This window comes from Symphodus melops (genome assembly GCF_947650265.1).
Source record: "Symphodus melops genome assembly, chromosome: 11".
Taxonomy (NCBI): Eukaryota; Metazoa; Chordata; class Actinopteri; order Labriformes; family Labridae; genus Symphodus; species Symphodus melops.
The window spans coordinates 9,582,746-9,603,591 of record NC_136701.1 but is presented as its reverse complement, the minus strand read 5'-3'; the positions used below and the strand labels follow the sequence as shown (position 1 = coordinate 9,603,591).

At 38.8% G+C, this 20,846-nt stretch overlaps 1 protein-coding gene across 3 annotated transcripts; it reads left to right on the top strand.

Moving 5' to 3' along the window:
• The first annotated feature begins 1,095 nt into the window (after positions 1-1,095).
• Positions 1,096-19,304, top strand: nlgn3b (neuroligin 3b). 3 transcript variants are annotated; one of them, XM_079355656.1, is made up of 7 exons: positions 1,096-1,673; positions 5,971-6,640; positions 8,716-8,775; positions 9,668-9,817; positions 11,019-11,204; positions 14,050-14,839; positions 17,120-19,304. In XM_079355656.1, the coding sequence occupies exons 2-7, from the start codon at positions 6,160-6,162 to the stop codon at positions 17,916-17,918; spliced, it is 2,466 nt and encodes an 821-aa protein (XP_079211782.1). In that variant the 5' UTR covers positions 1,096-1,673; positions 5,971-6,159; the 3' UTR covers positions 17,919-19,304. The 3 variants fall into 3 exon arrangements, with proteins under 3 accessions (XP_079211782.1, XP_079211784.1, XP_079211783.1); XM_079355657.1 differs by lacking the exon at positions 1,096-1,673 and adding an exon at positions 1,718-1,942; XM_079355658.1 differs by lacking the exon at positions 8,716-8,775.
• Positions 19,305-20,846: the final 1,542 nt, after the last annotated feature.

Genomic DNA, 20,846 nt, shown 5'->3' with positions numbered 1-20,846 from the left:
TGGTGAAAGAAACTGAAACGTCTGGCACACAGATCCCTGACTACACACATTATCTTACTCAGATTTTTGTTGATCAGGAAAACACACATGAATAAAATATATGGTGCCTTGCTTGGTATTTCAGTGTCCAAGGCACCATGGCAACAGTCCTCTCGAGTACAACAGCTCAACAAAGATGTGAATCTTCAGTAATGAAAAAAAGAATAAAGATATTTCTCCTAGCGTTCTTTAAGGACACTATCTTTGCACAACGGAAGCTGCGTTATCTTTTTGTCCCTAATCAAGCAGACTCAGCTGTGGGTCCATGCTCAGAAAGTGCCCATGACTGCAAAATATCTTGACAAATTAAGCTTCTTCTTTTAGAAATGTGTTTGTTGAACTCCTCACATGCCTTCAGGAAAATACTGATAAGTTCATTACACACAGAAATACATTTCCTCCGATAAAATAAACAGCCAGTCCAGCATAAACCAGAGTTGGCCAGCATTATCTTTACATTTGCTTACAGGAAGATAATAATCTCTCTTCATTTACATAGCCTATTTATTATAATATTTTATCCTTACACATTAGGCAACACTAAAAGTTTTTCCTCGATTTAATCATCAATATACAAAGCTTGTTTTGCTTTCACAGCGCAGTTGAAACTAGGCAGCATCTCTGGTTGATCCCTCTCTATAAACACTGCGAGGCTGTGGCCACCGGGCATGATATGAAAGCATATGTGGAGAGAAAAACATTTGCTGTATCAGCAACTTTCTGGAGTCTTGATAACTTCACAAATACTTACATAAGAACATAAAAAGCTTTAAGTCAGAGGGGGAAATTATAGCAACAGTCATTTCATTGATTTTCAGTAAAGCTTTAGGAATTTGAAAGAGAAGCAACCTTCACCCTGTCATGCATCCCTTTCCTACAAACCTTGTAATGCATCATTTTAATTTTAGCCTACATAACAGGGGAGGTTATGAGTTACAGAGCTGGTAGTTTGTTTTTTTTTGTTACAATTCCCATTAGGACTATTATTTTTACAGTCTATGATCAGGAGGTCTGATTAGTAAATTCGTAGGGAGGCTAATAATTAGACTTAGAACATGAAGGAGAAGGGTTGGTTGCGGTGGGTTTATTTTATTCTTACAATGTAGCCTACTATAGGGTTTCTAGAATACGATAATTAGATGTAGGCTAATGTATTCTAAAAGCACCGTATCCTCGCAGCTCTCTTCTTTAAGAGCCTCACTCCTTTATCTGGTCATCAAAGATGCCCGAGCAAAAAACGTTGTGAGCGCGTGAGAGCTGTCCGAGGTTAAGGTGGTTCCTTAATGGTTTCTAAATTGGGATTTTGTCGGTTTGTTGGAGGGTGAATTTAATGCACTGGCGTATCCCGGTGGTTGCCTAGTAACGCGCTGGCAGTGGGCGCCGTACAGAGATCTGTGTGGTGGGCGCTCCATTAAAACCGTTGGCGCTCCTGACCTTGGCGTCGTGAATGCGCAAAGCACACAGACTGTGTGTGCAAAGCAGGAGAGATAAGAGTACAGATCTGTGTGTTTGATACTGGAACGGGGGGGGGACATTTCACACACAGCCACATTGTCTCAGGAAGCGAGAGTGACGGGCATGGTATGGAGAAGATCTCGAGATGGAGCGCGTATTATCATCTTCTGTAAAAGCAGGTGAGTTAACCTAATGATGGGGCTATGTGTGCGTGGTTTTTTTCTTACTATATAACGATTTGTTTTTTATTTATCACTTACACCTTTGACAATTATTTCATCTATGTAGAGTCTAAATTATAAACCTTCCTGCATCATTTGGTAGATCGCTATTTCCCCTATTTTTTTTCTTTATTTCCCCGTCCTAGACCTAGATTAAACAAGCTCCTCGCTGCACACACACTACAGCAGTTTGTCGATGCTATCGGGGCTGTGGCTTGCCTTTCACTGTGAGTCTGCATGCATTCATTTATAAAGCACTGTATGTTGAGTGCTACCTGCGTGTTCTGTATAAGGTATTCTCCCCTGCATCAAGCCCTGGTCTTGATTATTTCTCTGCCAAATTAGGGGGGATTTGGGGAATCCGGTAAAACGATTTTGATTCTCACTACAGTCGAATTACAAGGGCACCGGGAACCCAGCTCTGTTATTTGACATGCCAGGCTCCTTCTCAATATGCTTTCATGTTAAGGGCCCCGGGCTACAAGAAAAGAATCGATATGATGTTGTCCCAGAGATTTTTATTAGTGCTGAATTGGTGTTGAGTTGTGTGCCTGTCAGTGATGGAGGTGTAGCGATTGTAATGGTGGGAGAGGAACATGATTATAGCAATCATTCTAATAGAGCTGCAATTAGGATCCAGTCATTTACATAGGAATTAAAATATTAGAGTCCCAAGTAGCCCACATTATTGTAACCCATTGATGCATAAACACCTGCTGCAAAATCACATTAGAATGACATGCAATGGTTGCGAAATATTTGTGTTGTTAAACTCAGATACTAATTTGATGCACGCAATATGCAAGACAGCTTTTTAGCTGCTCCTGTTCTTCCCTTTTGTTGTGAAATTTCCCAAAAAAAGATGTTGTGAATTCAACTTCAGTGATTGATAGCTTACATTCCTTACATGGACTGTTTGGTGTAAGATAAAGGTTTTATTCACATCTGTCCCACCCCTGAGCACAAACTCTCAGCCAATACAATTGTTGGGACAATCTGCACAATAATCTGAAAAACAAAATGAAGGGGCTTTTTAGCATGCATAGCCCTGAAACCTTTCCTACTGAGATTTAAACAAGAGGTTTGATTGAATATAAAATAGCAACAAAAACAAATAAAAAACACAAATATATTCAGACAAATGTGAAGAATTGATGTATAATTTAAAAGGAAATGCCAGTAATTTAAATATTGTGTATCACCCCCATGCAGCACTAACAAAAAAAAATACATTTAGGGCTGCTTAATACTGCTAACCAAGTTTATTCCATAATGCCAACGAACATAATGACAGATTTAATTATTTCTAAAATGTGAAATGATCCAATTGTGGAAATGATACAGTATATATATATATATATAGAGAGTATACCTGCTCTATGCAGTATAGGCACACAGAAAGTCAGCATACATTTATCATTAAATAGTTAGAAACGCTGGCATTATATGCCCGGAGTGGCACCCTGAAGGAAACGTTACCACTTTTTTGGCCCCAGGAAGGATACCTTGGAGGGCACTTTTTCACGTTCTGTCCACTAAGAGGGCACTGGAGACACCAGTGTTGGATAAAGTGGAAACTGATTCCTATTTCCTTTTGCCTCGTACACAATTTGAAGAGAGTTATTGTTTCATGAAATAGCTCATCAAAAACCTGAACTATTGGGGTGGCCAGGACATGCTGTAATGGCTGTTTATGATTAATCTGTTTAAGCTTGCTAATATTGCCAAGCCTGACAAAGAAGACAAGATAGTCTGTTTAATTTGAGGTGATACTGAATTCATTTTCTTTCTTTCTTCCATAACAATGTATTGACTCTCTGATCCTGGAACATTTAAATCCATGGTGTCATGTACACCTACTATGCAAACATACAGTACAGAATACGGCACAATAACAAAACAAAAAACTTTAAACTTCTCATAATTTCACTGCAGATTTTGTGTGGAAAGAGAGGATTTTTGCCCCTCTAGATGATTTATTATGAGTGTCAGCCCCAAACCAGAAGATGTGTCCTGATCTACACTGTACAAAGACAAAAAAGAACTGGTTCTTTATCTTTTCCATTTTAATGTCTTGGGAGTCGTTCATCATTGTCACATACCAGATATTGGATGGAGCAAGTTTTGGTCTCTCCTGGCTATGGGGAGCATTTATAAGTGTTAATTAATGCAGACAAAGCTTGCCTAGGGTAGAGATATACAATATGTCTAAAATGAACTTGTGTGATATTACTTTGATTTGTCCCCCCTTTTTTAAAGGCCAAACTGTGATAATGTCGTATCAGCTATGTGCTAATGCACACCTGTGAAAGAGGACACAAGCAGCCTTTATTTTGTGTTTATTTTGCTGCTGGTGTAAACTGTCAGCTGCAGGGACTTAAAAAAGCCAATGCATCACATCTATGGCTAATTAGCTTCTCATATTAGGAGGGAAGAAATTGTCCCCTGACTTAATAGCTACTATAGCTTCATCACACTTGAAAGAAAGCTATTTAGCTGCAGTCTCTCACAATCCTGGAGGCGGTACTCGTCAATAAGTTTGATTAGGTTAACAAGCTTGTTTTTGCTTTGTTCATTGATGAGCCAGTGAGATCCTGATGTTGAACTTATTATGCATACCACTATCTTAGTCTATGAGGATGAAGGCAGGATGCATTTTGGATTACAAAGGAGCTAATTGGAAGAAGAACAACACAGTTCCCTTCTTGTAACTCCATATGGGTGAGCTCACATTTGATACATTATTTTATATGAAGCCAAAGAAGATCACTACAAAGACTAACATATCCAAGATCAAGGAAAATCTCACTGAGAAAAAAACCTTGATCAGTAAACCACAGCTCCCTCCTTATTTGAAAAGATAAGCTTGTATAGAAGTAAAAGAATGGTGTTCAGAATAGTCAAGAATAAAACAAATATTACTCTTAAAAAGAAGGAGAGAATCCTTTTTATCGGATATTAAATTCTCTCACTACCTAGAAGCCTTCCTCAAGTCTTTCAATTAACCTGCAATTACTGGGCTTCATACAGTAAGACGGGGGTGTTGTGCATGTTTGGTCCCATCAGACATGTTTGTTCAAAGACACTTCCATTTTGCATCTTCATTTTAGTAGCTGGCAGTGTTGCTGAGATGAAAGATACACTAAAGACGCAAACATTATTCATGATGTGAGATATTTGGTGTTTTTGAAAAATAATAAACACTAAAACATCACAAGCGGATAAGATATTTCTTTCTTGGTGTGGTCCTTTCTAATCTCTAGTCAGTGCGAATTAAAGATGTGTCAGTCTGTGCTCACTTCACTTTGTTGCCCTTACGTAAGAAAAAGGGGTCCTTAACACCTTTTATCTTGAGATGCTTTCGCAACATCACTTCAGCATCACAGCAGATGGATTTGTCCAATTCGAGTCATTGCCTCCCCCACTGATACACACAGAGATCAGTATTCAGCGATTTATACATTTCAAAGCACATCTGCTACTTTAAGAAAGCAATTTTTTCAAAATGTTATTTGTATTAGAGGAAGATGCATACTTATATGCACACTTAAATACAATTATATTTTAAGACTCCTAGGATAAAGAGAGAATATATTAATAATTATTAATATATTTGAAATGTTAAGATACAATACAATTGATAAGATGTCATACAAAATACATCATATAGTTCAGTTTGATGAAATTCAATACGGTATTGGGTACAATACTATGCATGATACTAGATACTGCAAGATAAGCTATTACTTTATTGATCCCATAGTAGGAAATTCGGGATGCTACACAAAATGATGGTATACCATAGTATAAAGTACAATACTGTTTAGAAAGATTAAAATAATTTGATTGGAGTTCATATAATGCTATTAGATTCAATAAAATTTGATGATATTTAATATAATGCCTTATTAGAGTCAATAAAGTTTTTGGCCAGCACGATAGATACAATGCCATATGACTCGACACAGAACATAGTGTTTCATACAATATTCAAAAAAAAGAAAAAATAATATAGAATGAGATATACATCAGGATATGACAAGATTTCATTAACAATCCGATAAGATTTACAATGCTGTATTGTATAATATAAGAGGATATGACAGGATTTGTTATGAGATAATCACTTTTTTTTCTCATGTAAGGAAATTTACTGCTACTAAAAGTTGGTCAATAATCCTGTATGTACAGTAAGACTATTTTTTCAAAGTTCTAAAATTAACTCTTGTCCTTTTCTGATTACCTCTTTTTTCAGATTTGTGTGCACTACAATGAAAAGTGGAAGTTCCAAGAGTTCTTACCTGGCTGAGGTGTATTTGGATTTGATAACCCTTGGAACCAGAAGCTCAGTGAGTGATGTCTGTTTGACGGGGTCAACACAGACAGACTGAGTGGACACAACAGTGTGCATTTGTGCTGTGAAGAGCACTGTCTGGCCCAGACCATGTGGCTGGCTACATTTAGAGACCATCTGTTGCCTTCACACCTTCTCCATCATCAAGGGACTGTAACCATCACCCATTGTGCTCTTCTCTGGTGGATACTATGTTCCTGTTGGTCACTCACCAAGGCAACAAGTCAGAAATTCTACCCAACTGTGACCACCCAGTTTGGAAAACTGCGAGGCCTCCGGGTTCCTGTGCCCAGCGAGGTTTTAAGGCCCGTTGATCAGTATCTGGGGGTTCCCTATGCTGCTCCACCTGTCGGGGAGAAGCGTTTCATGCCCCCAGAACAGCCCTCTTCTTGGTCAGGTGTCAGAAATGCTACCCACTTCATGCCTGTGTGCCCTCAAAACATCCACAACACGGTGCCAGAGATCATGATGCCCATATGGTTCACCTATAACCTGGACACAGTGGCCACATACATTCAGGATCAGAGCGAGGACTGTTTGTATTTGAACATCTACACACCGACAGAAGAGGGTGAGTTGTTGTGGTAGAATAGACAGCAAGGGTTCTCTTTGTCACTGATAATGTGGCCCTCATGTCATCACCATAAAGCATGTTTGTGACCAGACATTGTTCATGTCATTGCTGCCACTAAAGGCTGATTTACCATCTCAGCAACATCATCTCTGTTTTTATTCATCTGTTGACACCATATTTTGTTACAAATATTGATAATTTTTCCTCTTGCTGGATAGACAAAAATCTGAAGAAAAAATAAGTAACATGGTACAAGGTTTACATAGGTCATTACTTTCTTTAATCAAATTTCCACAGTAAAACACACACATCCCTTCTTTTCCTATAATAGAATATACTTTCAAAACGTGTCATTTATTTAAACAAATAGTTTGTTTCTTTGCAATTTATTTTCACAAAATATTGTAAAATGTATTGATATTTTTCTCAATCCCCAATGTTCCCACACATGGTAATTGCAACTAAAGTTGATGCCTTTTAGTAACTGAATATATAGACAGAAAGGCATAACATAGATGAGTGGGGTAGGTTTATGGGTTTCCACCTTCACGCACAACAAAATAATGCTGAAGTAGGTGTTTTTCAATTTTTGGTCCACCGAAACTAAGTCTCAGCTTGAAAAATGATGAGATCAGCATATTTACCAGCAATCACTGAGCTTCAAAGGTAATCATGAAGGATTACAAAAGGAGAAGCTAGCAAACCCAGCTGCCATGTTTGGGAAAAATTACAAATTCTTTATATTTTTCTGAATCTCGGCTTGGTGCAGACAGCGAGTCTGTTGGGGGCCAATTAGTGAGATACAGGAGTCAAGTCTATCGCTTGCTGATTCTATCCCATTTTTGTATAACAACTGCAAAATTAACCAGCAAGGGAGTATTTGATGTGTGTGCTGTAAATCTGTAGATTAGCAGAACAGGGTTATACCAAAGAAGAACTGCTATGTCTACTCTACATGTAGTGTTGACAAAGTCTTATGCAGGTCCCTTTAATGGTCCAATTAAACATTGTTGTGGATTCAAAGTATTTCCTCCCTCGCCAGCACTCGGTATAATACAAAACTTTCAGCATTCAAAGTTGAACCGTGTACAGCTTTTGTATGTAACACGGCACTCTTTTACTGACTTTTCTATGGTCGCGTAGCAACAACACATAAACAGCCTGCTTGAGAGAGAGCTGTCCAAAATGGTGCAGCAGCCCACGTTTTATAAAGCTCCTGGTCTAAAGTGCTGCCTCCTCACCCCACACACGAGCGGGTTAATTACATTTTATATTTACATTCACATTGCATTCAAAGGAAACAACATAGCCCATAGGTTCCATACACTCTCATTCTTTAGGCTATGTCGTATATTTCAAATGCGCTATTTGTCTTCATGTGTTTTTACTTATGTGACATCTCTGCTGTTCTCACTTATCAACAGTTTTAATTACAGAGTGTATTTCTGAAATGATTTAATATTCATTTGTGTTCCCTGATGCCCCAATCAAGTCATAGTTCATTAATAATTCATCAATAAGCCATACACTGTACCTCATATATCCTCAGGGTAACTATGCTGCAGTGAGAGAATCAACATGAGAGTTTGTGTTAAAATATAATTGCACAGAGTGATAAAATGAACCAAGAAAGATGTATTCCTTCTGTCAAAACAGACGCAGCTGGGTCAATATAATGATGCAGATAATAAAGCTTTCAGAGGTAACTCTGTGTGTTCGCACAGACACACAATGTGCCATTTCTGACAAACTTTTAATGAGGAACAAGGCTTTGTTCACTTGATAAAAACAGATTCCAGACACTTGTGAATTTGTAACTCTACCTCATAATGTAATGGTGTCATGCATCTCTCCAGATTTAACATAATGCCATCCACATTTTGTCAGAAAGCAATTACAAGGAAAAAGTGCAACATACTGTATGTAAATGGGCTAATCTTCTTCCTGGCTCTAATTTATGGATCTTTTTCCCTGATTCTGTCACTTTGATTGGATTATACATATTAGAGAGACACATTCAACCACGCTATTTTGAATTCTCTACTTCTTTTTTGTCCTCATGTGAATCCCAGGGAGCCAACACAAGAAAAAGGGGGCGGCTTTCTCACATGCCGAGGTTCATATATCTGAAGGTATTTTTTCAAGAGCTCACAGTCTTGATGCATGGATTCTTTTGGCTTGAGTTTTTTTTTTTTTTTTTTTTTGGATGACGATCTTTCAGTCTTGACTTTACTGAGGAACTACGGGGGTTATTTTAGAAGGAGTAAAAACAATGTTGTCAACTGATTTATGATTACATAAGTTTACCGCATCTCATGTCTTGAATTGAGCACAATTCTCTCAATAAGTGCTACAAAAGTGCTGCTGTGCAGATTGATCCAGGGCTGCATTATCTACTTATCTGTCTCCCATTTCCTTTGAAAGACCTTCATTGGTCAATACATTTAGTTTGGCTGCAAACGTGGTAGAAAGATTTTCCAATTTAGTGAAAAATAAAGCTTCTATTTGAGCTTATTTCTAACCCTAACTCTATTTGTGGAAAAAAGAAGTTGAATGTTATGTGGTACTTAAATGATAAAGTCTGCACTTGTAAGAAAAACATCAGTATTTTCTATAAGCATGTTTATGATTTTCTCTGAAAAACCCAGAATTCTATAATACTTAATGTGTTTACTCTTTTGATCCTTGAATCACATACTTTCAGAGCACAAGGATGCAAAGTTAAGCATGTACTGTAGTATTAAAGCAGTTAACTTAATCTAATACTCTTATTCATACACTCCTCGTCAGATTGTATTTCTCATGCGTTTTCTGAATGTCATTACAGCTTCCAAACCTCAGGCCTACCACTGCTTCTGAGCACCTTTTCTAAGCAGCCGTTCCCCCATACCTCATACTGATCTCCCTCTGACTCATACTGTTTATATCAAGTTTTATTAACAGTGCTCCATTAACTCTCTGTTTCATTACTGTTGCCTCTGCAGTTGTTTGCTCAGCATCTATGCGCGTGTGTTGATGTTACAGATATAAGGGACTCTGAAGCTCGACCTGTAATGGTGTACATCCACGGAGGCTCGTACATGGAGGGCACGGGGAACATGATGGACGGCAGCGTGTTGGCCAGTTATGGAAATGTTGTTGTCGTCACGCTCAACTACAGAATCGGGATATTAGGTGAAGAACGTGTTGATGTGTGGTGACTTTTATGACTGTTTAGATTGGCTATTTAGACCCTTAGATTGAACTTGTTGATTTCCACTTATGTTGCTTTTAAGAAATGAAAAGTGCAAACCACAGCCCAACAGGTGATTAATCTTTAAGAGTGATACTGACATTAAGGACTTGAAAATTACACAGATTTTGGGTAACTGGCCAAAATAGAAGAAATTGCAAGTTCTTCTTATTTTGCTGCCCACATTTATAACTGACATGTGCTTGTAAAGTTATTTTTTTTCTCTTATAAAACAATTTTATTGTATTAAATGATAGCACATTTTTCGGCCAAATTTTGCAACGGCTTGATGAAAACATCTCCGAATCACTTCATGCGTTTTATTTTTGCAATTTCAAGCTCTCAAATCAGCTGAAATTTGGAAGTCCAAACCAAAACATGCGTTATACAGTATTCCCACATTAACTAAAATGAATGACCAACCGATTTATCAGTCCAGCTCAGAGACATTAAAATGTTAGACCATTCATGAAAATATGGGGAACTGAGAACTTGGAACTTGACTTAGTTAGATTTTCCTCTAAACTTTGGGCTCAGGGGAAAACTGATACAAAAACATGCTCTGTCCTTGTGTAACAGAGAGTTTTAAGACTCTTTTTAAAAACAACATTTACCTTACTTATCTATTCTGTACTAGATAATCAGCTTCTGCTGTTCTCGAAAGAAAAATGATCTAAATACTGTATGCAGGGATGCAACATTCACGAGCACTCACAAGGTCAAAAGTTTTTCATTTCAATATGTTTAACATTCAAAAGAGTATGCTGTTTAGATGAGATGAGACAAGGGAATAAGTAATAGGATCAATTGTAAGAGAACCAGCGACCTCTGTGTGGTTTTATGAAATGCATAAGGGGAAAGGGACAAGCTAAAGATTTTAGGCAGAGTACATTTTATAAATTCCTGTGCAAGGAGAGCATGATTTGAAGAGCAGACTTGCTGAGGGCCACGGCTGCATAGAGACTTTTACAAGGAGTTGACTAAAGTAGTCGAGACACTAGGAGAGAGCAGAGGCGTTTTTGCACCTGAGGGGTAATGGTGTCAGTTTGTTCCGATACCCTGCTGGGCTACAACTTCAGATCAAAGCTGTGACAGATACTGTGGGTCTCTTCTTCAGCACTGTTGTGTCTTATTATACTTCAGGCTTCCTCAGTACCGGGGACCAGGCTGCAAAGGGAAACTATGGACTCCTGGATCAAATCCAAGCTCTGCGTTGGATCAGTAAGAACATTGGATACTTTGGAGGAGACCCAGGTCGCATCACAGTCTTTGGATCGGGAATCGGTGCCTCCTGTGTCAGTCTGCTAACTCTGTCGCACCACTCTGAGGGTGAGAACCTGCCAGTCACCTCCTCTATGATCTCAATAGTGATTTATTTGTAGTCAAAGTTGAAGAAGTAATTACTTTATTAATTCAAGTGCAGTGTCAAAATCCACAAACTTTAGATATAAAATCTCATTTTATCTTGATCATATCAATTTCATATCTTGAAGATGTCGCTTTTTAAACAATCATTTTTTGTCATTTCTTCTCAGTTTCAAGTGCAGAATGAAATAGTCTGTCAGAGAGATGAAGTGTCATGATATGAGACTAGAATAAATAATTTGTTAAGTAAGTGATTGCTTTTGTTCCCCTGTACTCAGTCTAATCAGTATAAAAGCTTTGCCTCTTCAAATGTGAAGCTCTTAAAGATGGCTGCAGGCATTATAAAGTTTGCACCAGTTTACCTGTGACCCTTAGGCTTCGTACTCGATTCATGTTACTTTTTTGAAGCTTCATATCTTTTTATCACTCTTTAACTACCTGCACAGATGTACGCTTTCTGAAAAACATCAACATATTGTTTCAAAATATCTTACAGTGTAAACACAACAGTGACTTATTACTGTTACAATTTGAACATTTCAATTCAACTAAAGTGCAAAAGAGTTTTTTTCATGACATACATATGAATCCACACAGCTACATTAATTTAATGTAGCAGCTGGTAATGTTAGGCCTAACTTCATCTACTTCATTCACAATGATGTAGTTTTTGAATCTTTATATTTTTATTGGAAGACTACTGTATGTTTTATACATGCTTAAATGTATCTTCCTCAACACTTTCTGTAATAGCCATGACTTAAGAGAAGATGCTGCTTACCAAAGATAATTGGACCATTATTTGTAAATGGTCCAGGTCTAGTTGAACATGAAGTGCAAGTATATCAACTGTTGATAAAAATGACAGAGTCAAAGTCATACTGAGTATCCTGTAAACTGGAATCGGATTTCAACTTACATGAAAAACAGGTTAAAGTTCCTCATTTTTTCTGTTTAGCCCATATCATGTCTTTTTGTTAACACTTGTTCAAAGCTTCTTGCCAGAATCAGAGGTGCATATTTCAATATGGGTGAATCACTTGGGATTAAACCTCTTATCTTTGCCGTATTGTTGCTCCGGCCGTCCTATTGAAGCTGGACAGAATCACGAGAAGGGCAGAAATTGTGTTCTCTCATCAATGCCAGGAAGGCTGCGGCAACTGTCCTTTGTAAGGTTCCTATTTGATGCCCAAGCTCGGCTGCAGTGAATTTACAAAGACCTCCGGCTGTCTTTGAAGTAGACTAGCTAGCTGCTGCACCCTATCCCCCCCCAAAAAATGTAATAAATGACAGTAAAGGAGGTTGAAAGTGACACTGCTCCTGCACTCTTTTTGCCAAAGACTTCTATGCTGTAACCTCACCAGAGTGTTTTTCAGTTGATACATATCATTTGTCAGTTTAGGTGGTAGATACAGAAATCCCCCGAGACAGAGGTGACTCACTGCATATAAACAATTCAACAGAGTGATGTTTACTGTATCAACATTGAAGGATCAGGGTTACTGCATATTCAGCTCCCAGCACAGACCCTTCACTGCACACTTGGCATCAGCAGTGTATATGTAAGCTAAGCAGCTTGTTAGACACACAGTATTAACAATCCCACTATTACAGTATGCCTTTGGATAACTGGTGAAAAGTAGACTCCCACACACAGAAACAGTTGCTTCAAATTGATAATTCATCTGACTTGTATTCATTGCCACATATATGACAACATATGAGAGAATGAAAAGAGAAAAGCACATTTTGTTCTTAAATTTTACAATAGACTGGGCCAATATTTTATTTTTACTATATTAATACCCTACAAGGAAATTAGGTGTTTTCACTCTGTTTGACATGCAACACACACATACGCATACTGATGCACAGGATCCTATGGACATGCACTGACGGTGAGACGTTAGCGGGCCCACGGCAGGTGTTCCGGAGCTGTTGTGGGGGGATACCGTGCCTTGCTCAAGGGCACCCCAGCAGTGCTCAGTGGTCTGGCACCTCTCCAGCTACCTGGCAAATTTCCAAATTAACTGGGACTCGAACCGGTGACCCTCCAGTTCCCAACCCAAGTCCCTACAGACTGAGCTACTGCCGCCCAATATCTTTCTTTCTAACACCTATTTCACAGAGCAGCCTTACACTAGACTGGTTTAACTATCTGGCCTTGTGTTGTCCCCCGAGCTAATATTTAGAGTAAATCACATTTTGCCATTTTTTACTTACAAACCTTTGATTTAATTTTAAATAGCAATAAGTTTAAAGTGAATATTGTATTTGCTTGGGGAATAGCCTGTAGATATATTATGACATATTAGGCTGAGAGTATTTGAAAGGGGAAAATTAAAGATATGATTACTAAAGTGAATTTTTGAGAGGGGATTCTTTTAATGTGGATTTTGATGCTGATATGACTCTACAAGGGGAAACAAGAGTCTGCTTCCTTGAAAAAAATCTGATTCCGGGTTGAGTGTCTTGCAAAAGGACACGTCAGACATGTTGCTGGGGATCGAACCCTCAACTTTCCAGTTGAGAGACGACGACTCTGTGTCTCTCTCTCATTCTCTCTCTCTAATATATATATATATATACACACACACACACACACACACACACACACACACACACACACACAAACACTTATATATATGATTGAAACACCCATACGCATTTAACTTTGTCAGCAATATTTGCCAAAATGTATAGGTTTACTGTATGTGTCAGGCTAAACAAATAATATGGATTTGAAATCAATAACCTCTTTTTTTCGGGCTTCTGTTGTTCTCCTTGGGTGTTTTGGGGGGGTTTTAAGGTTTGTTCCACAGAGCCATTATCCAAAGTGGGTCAGCCCTGTCCAGCTGGGCTGTCAACTACCAACCAGTAAAGTATGCTCGCATGCTAGCAGAGAGGGTTGGCTGCAACGTGCTAGACACCGTAGACATGGTCTCCTGCCTTCAGAAGAAGAGTGCAAAGGAGCTGGTGGAACAAGACATCCAGGCTGCCCGATACCGCGTCGCTTTTGGCCCTGTTATAGACGGAGACGTCATCCCAGACGACCCAGAAATCCTAATGGAACAGGGCGAGTTTCTTAACTATGACATCATGCTGGGTGTCAATCAGGGCGAAGGACTGCGTTTCGTGGAGAATGTGATGGACCTGGAGGACGGCGTGTCTGGCAGTGACTTTGACTTTGCTGTGTCAGACTTTGTGGACAGTTTGTATGGCTACCCAGAAGGAAAGGATACACTGAGGGAGACAATTAAGTTCATGTACACAGACTGGGCGGATAAGGACAACCCAGAGACCAGGAGGAAGACCCTGGTGGCTCTCTTTACCGACCACCAGTGGGTGGAGCCCTCAGTGGTGACAGCTGACCTGCATGCCCGTTACGGCTCACCCACATATTTCTACGCCTTCTACCACCACTGCCAGAGTCTGATGAAGCCAGTGTGGTCAGACTCCGCTCATGGAGACGAGGTGCCTTACGTGTTTGGCATCCCCATGGTGGGTCCCACTGACCTGTTCCCCTGTAACTTCTCCAGGAACGACATCATGCTCAGCGCTGTGGTCATGACCTACTGGACCAACTTTGCCAAGAGTGGGTGAGTAGCAGCAAAACAGCAATCAAGTTCTTTTTTTTTTTTACATAACTGAACCTCCAGACCGCACCTGGGTTAAGTCCCTGATTTCTACTACAATTTGAATTCCTTTTCCAGTGAGATTCAGCTTTACATAACCATATACATTTTTTTACTTAACAAGAACTTGCACATGATAAATGGTGCTTAAATTTTTGAAATCAAATGTGTAATGTTTAACATCAAAGTCTGGGTTTAGCCCTGTCTTACATATCCACATCTTAGTTTGAGCTTCTGCTTGCTCAAACTGTTTTGACCTCGTCATCAATGTAAAGAAAAGGCTCATTGTCTCTCTGCCTGACTATATTGTCAAATAAAATGATGGAACTGAAGAATACAGACAGTCCAAGGAAAGCTGTTTCACATGCCATGTTGTCTTTTCTCTTAAGAGCCTAGTTAGGCTTTTGTGTAAACTCTCTTTAAACACAAAGCAGATTTTCATCGCTTTGGGCAGACTTCCTAAAGATGATTGATCTTTAAAGGTTACAGCTTCACTCACATACGCTTCACTCACATGAATATTTAAAGTGTTGTTGATGATCGGGGTCTTAAAAATATATCCCACAAACCCTCAGTATGTTGTGATTTCAAGTAGTGGTGACCAAAATAACAGTGCAGAAATGTAGTTTGCTTTAATACACATTACTGATAAACTGGAACCTAATGTAAGTGTTTTTTAGTTTTGTACCATGAGATCAGATAAGATCAGATACATTTTATTACTGCACTTATTAAAACAGCTCACAAAAGAGGCAAAGGTAATTAAACAAAATATAACAATGTGTAAAAAAAAAAAAATGTAAGATGGGCTGACAATAGTTAAATGATTAAGCTCTTTATTACAGAGAGACAAAACACATATATTCTTTAGGTTTTGTTTTGGCACATGTGTTTTGGATTATAATTTCTAACAGTGACATTTTTGAGTATTTTTAAGCAAACATGGGATTTTTAAGCCTTATAAAGATATCAGCCATAAAAGTTTATTGTCACTGACAGACTATGATTGGATGTTGACTGATATTACACTCTCACTGACTCACTAGAGTATCATGCTGTTAAAGTGCATCAGAGAGGCTCTGCAGCTCTCCTTCTGACAGCTTGTGATACAATCTGTCACAGAGAGGTAAAGAGTTCTTCTTGTTTTAAAAGATAAGAGACACCTAAGTGAGTCACTGTAGTCGACGAGTTGTCTGATGTCCTCACTGAAGTTTAATCATACATGTACAGCGACATTGTGTCTTAATGGAGGTTGACCCTCAGCAGCAGGGGGAAGCACCACGGGTCACTGAAGGCTGCTGTTTCAGTATGACGGCATGAGGGAATGCTGAGCCCTTGAGGAGACATAGTGATATTACATTGTGTTGACCTCCTTTTTTGCTCTTAGTCTTTTTCTTCGTGAGCACAACATTAATAAGGCTGCTGCTCTTCAACAGTTTAAATCATAGTGTGGGAAGTGCGTGCAAATGTACAATTTAATCATAAAATAAAATGTTTTTAATTCTATTCGAAAAAGTCCACTAGAATTTTTTTAATACATCTTGCTCTGAATCAATAAGCCATTAAAATCCAAAATCCACAATGGCCTCCTTACTATTTACCATATGGTTAGAGTAAACAGTACACAATAAACATATAAACTTTAGATTTTTTTTACTCATCTAAATTGTTGTGATAACCCTGAACTAAGGTTAAACTGGACATGGTTATTCTGTGATTAGTTACCAGTCAAGAGACACGAAAGAAGACATTTGGCTATCAACACACAGCATGGGTTACCAATTTGGTTGCAAGTGTTGTGTCATCTTTAATTATCTATTTTCGGTGGTGGCTGTGTAGACATTAAATATTAGCATCTAAGCAAAAGTTTCATGTGTATGCTAACTGCTCTGTGATATGGATAGCAAAGCCTTATCTGCTAACAAATTGGCATGACTCATTTTCAGATAGAAAAGAGTCTGCTTCCTGGTCTGATTCCTAACCAGACTTCTCAAACATGATATCCTTATTTTCAAGGGAGGTATCCATCAAAAAATTCACACTCATAAATAGCTTTTTCAAGAGATGCACATTATTATTTACCTACCTCATATTACCTACACCCACTTATCTGAAGACAAATTAACAGTGCCTAGTATTTGGAAAATGTTTCATCCACATTTTTCCATAAATGCTACTTCATTCAGGATTATTCCACCTATTTTTTGGTATCCCTCATGTTGTTTCTCTTTAATGTGTACATAGGGATCCAAACAAGCCAGTGCCACAGGACACCAAGTTTATCCACACGAAGGCAAACCGCTTTGAGGAGGTAGCCTGGTCTAAGTATGACCCCTACGACCAGCTGTACCTTCACATCGGCTTGAAGCCTCGTATCCGGGATCACTACCGTGCAACCAAGGTGGCCTTCTGGAAACACCTGGTGCCCCATCTCTACAACCTCCATGACATGTTCCATTACTCCTCCACCACCACCAAGGTCACACCGCTGGATCCCACCCAGTCTAACGGGAAGAGGCCCGGCAGCACTGGCAGACCTCCTTTATCCAACGGCCATAACGAGGGTGAAAGTGGGAGAGAGATGGGTCCTCTGATCATGCCCAACCCAAGAGATTACTCCACAGAGCTCAGTGTCACTATCGCCGTAGGGGCATCATTGCTCTTTCTGAATGTCCTGGCCTTCGCCGCTCTCTACTATCGCAAGGACAAGCGCAGTCGGCAGGACACATCCCAGCAGCCCAGTCCTCAGCGGGACAGCAAAGGTAACAACGTGAGCCACACCACCACCATCGATGAGAGCCTGTCATTACAACAACGGAACCAGTGTGAGGCCCTTCACAACCCTCTTCACGTCTCGCCCAGCATGGACTACTCGCTCAGCCATCGCCGCTCCCCTGACGACATCCCTCTGATGACACCCAACAACATCACCATGATCCCCAACTCCCTGATGGGCCTGTCCAACATGAGTCCATACAGCACCTTCCCTGCTGGTTACAGCTCCGCAGGCTTGCCCAGCACCCACTCTACCACACGAGTATAACCTGTCAAAAGACAAAAGGAGCTGGAGTTTGAAACTGTGTTGTACGCAAATCATGGAAATGTAAAGCTGTATTTAGGCTGTGTAGGTAAAATAGGATTGATTATGTTTGTTCTGTCTTTTCCAAAGGTGTACTACCGCCAACATCCTGCCTTTGCTCTCTCATAATAGAAAGTGTAACTGCAGAGTCATTTTCTAATTAATCATTTTCAAAGGCAGACAAAAAGAAAAAGTGCATTTCATTTTCCACTATGGCTTTTTTGGAACTTTACCTAGCAAGAACTTAGTATAATGTTTATACAGTTGGATTTGTATGGGAAGCTTTTTCTTACTCTGTGATATATATTTTCATCTTGTGGAACAAAGTGACATTACAACTCGAGGTGGACGGAGTAGAGATCTGGGAAAGCAGAAAGCTGTATTATTATGATTATTATTAATATTATCAAGCTATTTTATACATATTTCTCATGGTACATTGCTTATAATGAAATGTATTTTTACTGTAAATACTTTAAAATGCCTTGTAAACCACTCACATAAGGATTTACTGTGGAATCATAACAGCAATGGACAAAATTTTCCTCAAATACTGTTCACACATGTGGTGAAATCTCTCTCTCTGGTAGTGCAAAATATAGCACCCAAATGTGTGCCAGTGGGTGGTTGGGTGTATGAGTGGGTTATTGAATGTGCGGTTGTGTGTGTGTGTGTGTGTGTGTGTGTGTGTGTGTGTGTGTGTGTGTGTGTGTGTGTGTGTGTGTGTGTGTGTGTGTGTGTGTGTGTGTGTGTGCTTGTGTGCTTATGTTTGTGTGTTTGAACAGACAATTGCGCTAGAAAACTGTAAATTAGGCATTGTTTAGATTCTATAATTCAGTTTGGCATATGTATTGTGTAATCTATTGTAATCTATTTGAGTATCCTTGCGATATGTTTTGCTTCATGTCTCCTTAATTTCATGCTCAATACATTGTAGAAATATAGCGTCTGCTTTACTATGAAAAGAGAATTGCTTCAAATGTGTTTCCTACTTCAACCAACTCGTGGTTCTTTTGGCTTGCCTTCTTTGTACAGAATAACCTTAGACCTGCATTTTATTTGTCCTTTGATGATTATGATACTGTAAGGTCTTCAGAGGGATAACTGTAATTACATTGTAATTGTATGTATACCAACTCAAGTATTCCAATTTTAAAAGGAGGTTCATGAAACTTAAAGATTATCACTCCTTCTATAAGTGGTTGGACCTTGTGCATACCAACACGAAAACAGAGGTCAGTCATTACTGAATTGACATAATGGATATTACGCTTTGAGATTTGATTCCTTTGAACCTATCATATGTTGTTTAATCGAGATGAGACAACTATTAAAGATTTTTAAAACTAAGGAGGAGTCTTGTCAGAAATTGGGATTTGATCAAACTTCATATGGTTAAAAAAGAACCAAGGTTCCTAACTGTTTAAAAGTTGGCATCAGATTTTTGTTCCTGTAATGTGTACTAAATGAGAACGTTAAGAAAGTTTATGAATGTTACTAAAACACTGAGTTAACTCCATATATGTGTGAATGCTTAGGCCAACCTAGTTTATTATTGAACAAACAAGTGTAGCCATGAAGCAACTTTCCAAAGACCTTCAAGTACTGAAGATCAGTGATTACAAAGTTCAATTGTTGGCAGCCAAGAAAAGTGGCATTAATCCAGGGTTTGGTGGTTCCAGTTTAATTAAATTAAAGTAATGTATGATTTAAAAAAAAAAAAGATAACTCTTCTGTTTTCAGGAGTAATTTTGTGGAATTATTGCCACATTTTTCATTAGTCTTGTGTACTCTATTTTTTCAGCCAGGTTTGATTTCAAGCAGAGGTGGCCTCAGTCGGTTAGCAAGTAGGCTATGAACATTACAAATGTGTTAGTAAATACAAAAACTTTTACCAAACATTTGAGATGGTAGACATCATTGGCAGTTGGACAGCTTTGGAGAAAAAAATAATAATTCATGAGGAAAAGTTGAAATCTTAATGTTTCTGCCTGGACAACATAATTTAGTTATGTATAACATTAGCCCTGCTCACTGGCTTTCTAAAGCTCAATGTTAGCCCTCTGTTCTGCTAACTTTATGATATTTGTCCTGGCAGCCCAACTTTTCAGTTTCCTAGATGACCTTAGTTTGCCTCTAACTACTATTACCTTTGCTTCAATTTGAGGGTTAATCTTTAAATATGTTATAACCTGGTGTCTTATGGCTGCTTCCCAAGCAGAACAGAATGACATTAAAAACAAACACACAAACTCACATAAAAACACTTTGATTGGGAACACATATGTCATACCTTTGAGAGTTAACTTTATCATGGGTTAAAAAAAAATACAAATGAAACCCAACACAGAGGAGGTCAAAGCCACGGAGCCCACTTGTGATCAACCCTCATATGTCTTTGTCCCCTGTAAGTACTTTTGCCTGTTTGTTCATCTTGTCACATGATAACACATTAGCATACTGGGGATAGAAGGTGGTTGCAAATATTTTACATCTCTTTTCCTTTCCTCCCCTGTTTAAACACATGCAAATTAGCACTTTCACTGCGTAAATATCGGCATGTGTATCTATCACACAGCAAACAATTATTTACAAAATAAAAACCTCAAACAACGATCACTGTGCAATATTATACATAGCAAAATGTGAAACTTACAATGAAGTGGGTGTTGTCCATGGTGCTGATTATGATAAATATACCATTTTCTATCTGATCATGCACATAGCAAAAGGGATTTTTGCATCCTAGCATCGAGAGCTCACTTGAAAGCTTGGAGAGTAATATGTTCGTTCAAAATCAGTTCATGCATTTAGTTATGACTTTTAGGCGGCTGTACTAAGTGTTACCCAATAATTCATCTTCTGAGCTGCTTACATCCGTGACCTCCATCT

Coding starts and splice junctions, on each gene's coding strand:
- nlgn3b (XM_079355656.1), top strand. CDS start 6,160: ATGTGGCTGGCTACATTTAGAGACCATCTGTTGCCTTCACACCTTCTC. Junction 6,641..8,715: donor CTACACACCGACAGAAGAGG/GTGAGTTGTTGT, acceptor TGTGAATCCCAG/GGAGCCAACACAAGAAAAAG. Junction 11,205..14,049: donor TCTGTCGCACCACTCTGAGG/GTGAGAACCTGC, acceptor GGGGGTTTTAAG/GTTTGTTCCACAGAGCCATT.